This window comes from Ochotona princeps, unplaced genomic scaffold (assembly GCF_030435755.1).
Source record: "Ochotona princeps isolate mOchPri1 unplaced genomic scaffold, mOchPri1.hap1 HAP1_SCAFFOLD_2501, whole genome shotgun sequence".
Classification (NCBI taxonomy): domain Eukaryota; kingdom Metazoa; phylum Chordata; class Mammalia; order Lagomorpha; family Ochotonidae; genus Ochotona; species Ochotona princeps.
The window spans coordinates 43,765-48,003 of NW_026700521.1; the positions used below are offsets into that span (position 1 = coordinate 43,765).

At 48.9% G+C, this 4,239-nt stretch overlaps 1 protein-coding gene across 1 annotated transcript; it reads left to right on the top strand.

Annotated features, from left to right (window-relative positions):
• Positions 1–415: 415 nt before the first annotated feature.
• On the top strand, positions 416–3,963 carry LOC131479308 (large ribosomal subunit protein uL16-like; the record flags this gene model as incomplete). Its single annotated transcript, XM_058659849.1, has 4 exons — positions 416–637; positions 2,033–2,129; positions 3,703–3,806; positions 3,910–3,963. Coding segments are annotated over exons 1-4 (477 nt in total), but the record flags the coding sequence as incomplete, so codon positions are not given.
• Between the last annotated feature and the right edge of the window lie 276 nt (positions 3,964–4,239).

Sequence of the window (4,239 nt, forward strand, 5' to 3'; positions counted from 1 at the left end):
ACAAAGCTCCGGAGCTCCTAGCGAAATACTGAGTGTAGGCGACAGGGAAAAAAGCGTTTCGATAAATGAAGTGAGCCAGGCCTTCCGTTCACGTCGTCGTTCCTACGAAGGGGGCGGGAGGGGTAGGCTGCTATTATGGCGCCACACCGAAGAAAATCTCACGCGCAGTCATTTCCCTAAAGCACACCTGTGGATTATGCTGTATGATTCGATGGTGAATCAGGGCTCTAGCTAGTAGATGCCGTGAAATGACCGACTAGAGAGGGGGGAAGACGATAGTAGCGGTGGTGTGGGCTTCGGGGAAAGGGTGGGAGCACACTGGTAACTCTTGTGAAGATTGGTTGATGTGTATATCTCTTTTGGACTCTTTATCTTTCGTTACTTCAGCCTTATCGCTATTACTGACCTCGCAAGGATGGGGCGTCGACCAGCGCGATGCTACCGCTACTGTAAGAATAAACCGTACCCCAAGTCACGCTACTGCAGAGGAGTCCCCGATGCGAAAATTCGAATTTACGATGCCGGACGAAAGCGTGCCGATGTTGAGGAGTTCCCGGGAGTGGCGCATCTCGTCTCAGACGAGTACGAACAAATATCCTCTGAGGCACTGGAGGCCGCTCGTGTATCAGCCAACAAGGTAAGATCTCAAAACCGGTCGCGCCACGGAGGAAAGCATGGTGCAAGGTGGTGATGTTTAGGCTCTGTTGCTTTGCGCGTGCCAACGATCTTTCTTCTTGAACCTCAAGAGCGGGGAGAAGTCATTCTGTACCTTCATAGGCAGCGTGCATATGGACCAGTGTTCACCGAAGACGCACAGGAGATCCGCACAGAATTGCAGCAGCAAACCTGCGTCCGAAGTTCTCTCCATGTATGCTGTGCGGGCCGTGCCAGCGTGTAAGGAGGTTTCGAGTTGTTCCGAACTGCATGAAATTTTCTGGAATCTCGAAATGCTTTCGCCTTGTTACGCGGGGTGTACCACTAGTATCGAAAGATCGACGATCGGGTGCTTCCGTGGCGTAGATGCGGAGCCTTTTCTACTCAGAGGATAACAGAGACTTCAAAATTAGACAAATGTTGTGCGCACAGCAGTATACATCCACATCCTGTGAAACCAGGCAGAGAGTTTGCCCCCTGGATGATGGGTAGGAGCGGCGTGTGAAGACGCTAACCGGTGGGTCCGTTGGGCTTGTATTTTCCTTCACTGGGAACTGGTGCATAGGGAAAATCGAATATCTGCCTACCCAGACCCCGGACGCGTCCATCACCTTCATTGTATACATATTGTTGTACAGTGTGTTCGTGTGCTATGATGTGTCTGGCAGCGTATTACATTTTGTCCAGAGGAATAATACATATTGCTGCACAGTGATGTTGCAAATGCATGCTCTACCCAGGAGAGCATCCGTAGTTATGTATATACATCCGTACACACTTGTATATTTCTAAACGTAGATCGTGTATGCTGTTCATGCCGGGCACCGAGGCAGCTGCCTTTTGTGGCCGGCAACCACAACAGCAAAGATGTTGCTCTGATTGTAAGATCGTGCGACTTGAGAGTTACGCTTTGGCTGGTGCATGTGTCATTTGCTGTTGGGCAAACTGCAACTCTGTAGCATATGCGCAGATTACAGGCGCTTCCTTCGTATAGTTCAACAGGGTTTGGGGCGTTTGTAGCAACATTTGTGCCTTGATCATGATCATTGATTACTAAGTAGTAATAATTCTTCCATACAAAGTCAAGACGTACATTTCATCATTTGAGCCTCACATAAATTTCACATATGACAAAAAGGACACTTTTCGCACGTTTTTGACCCCATATACGAGAGCCCGGTGGACTCGCTCGTGTGTGCTCAAGCTGTTCGTGCCTGCGTGTGTGTGCACACCAGTCGCGGTGGTAGTGGTGTTCTTGATTGCCGTTGCCCCGTGACAGCCGACTGCAGAAGGGAAGAAGAAGAAGGGCAGCTGATTTTCGTCCGAACCTCTCCAATGCCGGTGCCTTTTGATGCGCTCCTTGTGTTTACCTCTTCAGTATATGATCAAGCACTGCGGCAAGGATAACTTCCATCTTCGCATCCGTGTCCATCCGTTTCACGTCCTGCGCATCAATAAAATGCTTTCGTGTGCAGGTGAGGTATTTCTTAATGAGTTTTTCTGTGAACGTAGGAGGGATGACTGCTGACAACTTCGACGCAGCCGCTATCTGAAAAAGGACTCTTGCGGCGTGTGCGACCGTGAAGGGCAGTGTGTGTGTTCCCATACTCGTCTCTCCGTGAACTAATATTCTACATTAGTTCGGCCTGTCAGACAACACAGAGATCCCGCATACATATATACATACTTACACACATAAATACGAAATCGACTGCGTTGCGCCGCACATATACCCTCCAGAAGACCGGTGGGAATCCCCTGCGTATTCATTAAGGGTTTGAATGCCGTAGCTTGCGACCAGCCGTCCACCCCCCGCGGTTATTTTGTAGGAATGGTGACAGGAGGTGCTAATACGCTTACTATGCCCGCCCCACAGCGACGTTCACGTAACACAGCAGTGCAAGGCAGAACGCTTCGCCGACACCCTGCCGTGTTTGCATATTGTTGCCAAGGACGTGATTTTCAGTATGTGAATTTTCAGCAGAGTGGCTTCCAGTATGTGCACTTTCATCGAAGTCATATCAGCTCCGTTTTCGAACGGGTGAGAAAAACTGGTGAAGCATATAGTAAAGCCTGGAAAAGGTCCGTCTCAAATTCTCAGGCGGCGTATCTGTGAAAGTGCACACGCCGACTTTTCGAACTAAGGAAAGTAAGTTCTTGGGAATTTATGTGGCAGTATCCCCTCTCATAACACATACAATCCGGTGAGCAATTCTGTATTCTGATTCAGCATATGTCTGCATGTAAAGGTATTATAATGACTGTGCTGCTGTGTACGCGCCGCGTTTTGTGTGATGTTACGGTGGCTCTTGCATGGTCGGAAACTCTACGTACGGCAGCACGCTGCTATAGCTTGAGGAGTCTGAGTGGTAGGCATATTCGCCTATCTTCTTTGTGACAGTATGCACTGGCCAGAGGCAGAAGAACGTTCAGCAAGTACACAGAAGAATTTCGTACGGCTGGTTCTTCTGCCGTGGGTAGTTTTATGGTGAATGCAGCTGTATTTGAAATGTTTGGAAAACTAATACTTCGAAGAAGTGCTTCATCGTGAGTACGCCTGAGCACGGTAATGCAGAAGCCGACGGATATACTCGCACTTGCACGTTGCTGTGGCCTCCTGTTCATTTGTAAACTCTTTGACTCCTCTCTTCCGTGACGACTGATGGTGGGGACTAAGGCGTGTGACTCGCCCTCGGCCAAAAATTCTCAATGGCGTTTCATTTTCTCTTTCTCGCTGGTCCTGCCGAGGCGTTTCGCGACATTGTTGACTTGGGGTTTGTTTGTGTTGCTACATGAATGTGGAAAGGCCTTATAATTTCTTCTGGGTAGGTCTGTTGAGTGTTCTATAAGGCGTGGTGCGGTACAGACCCCCTGTTCTTGCTACATACGTTGCTGCGAGAAAGCTGTAAATTCTATCTTTTCAATGAATGTGCTGCCGTACAGACACATCACATGTGCATTATGCGTAGCTGCCACCCCTTCGATCTCTCTCTTATAGCTACATTTGTAAAACTGTCGTGAATTTTGGTGCCCTGCGGGCTTGCACAGGGGCGGATAGGCTGCAGACGGGTATGAGAGGTGCATTTGGGAAGCCTACTGGACTAGTGGCGCGAGTCAATATCGGCCAGATACTCATTTCTATCCGAACAAGAGTAAGTATTTTCTATAGTCGTTGAGGCGGTATTGTTATATGCCTCCCAGCAGAAACTCTTACTTCTCCGCACTCAGTTTTTATGACGAAACGTTGTCTTGTAGTCGCACTTCGTGCAGTGCCAACGCCTCGACGTTTCGCGAAAAGTTGATTACGCGGTATTGTATTACCAACTGCGTGCTCATGGGTCATGCACGTCTTGGTTCAGGGTAGTCCGTGTTCGTATGCGTCCTGGCTACTCAGTGATTTGTAGTGCCCTGTTTGTTTCTAGACTACAAAGATGAAACGTAGCCCCGCAGCTACACTATGCATTTCACTCGGCTGAAGAGGTAGTGACGTGCGTGTACCTACGTCTCACATATCCACTTACGCTTGAACATTCCGACTGAAAAAGCTCACTTTGTGTGATAGTAATCGCCTGGCCTGCCCATGTA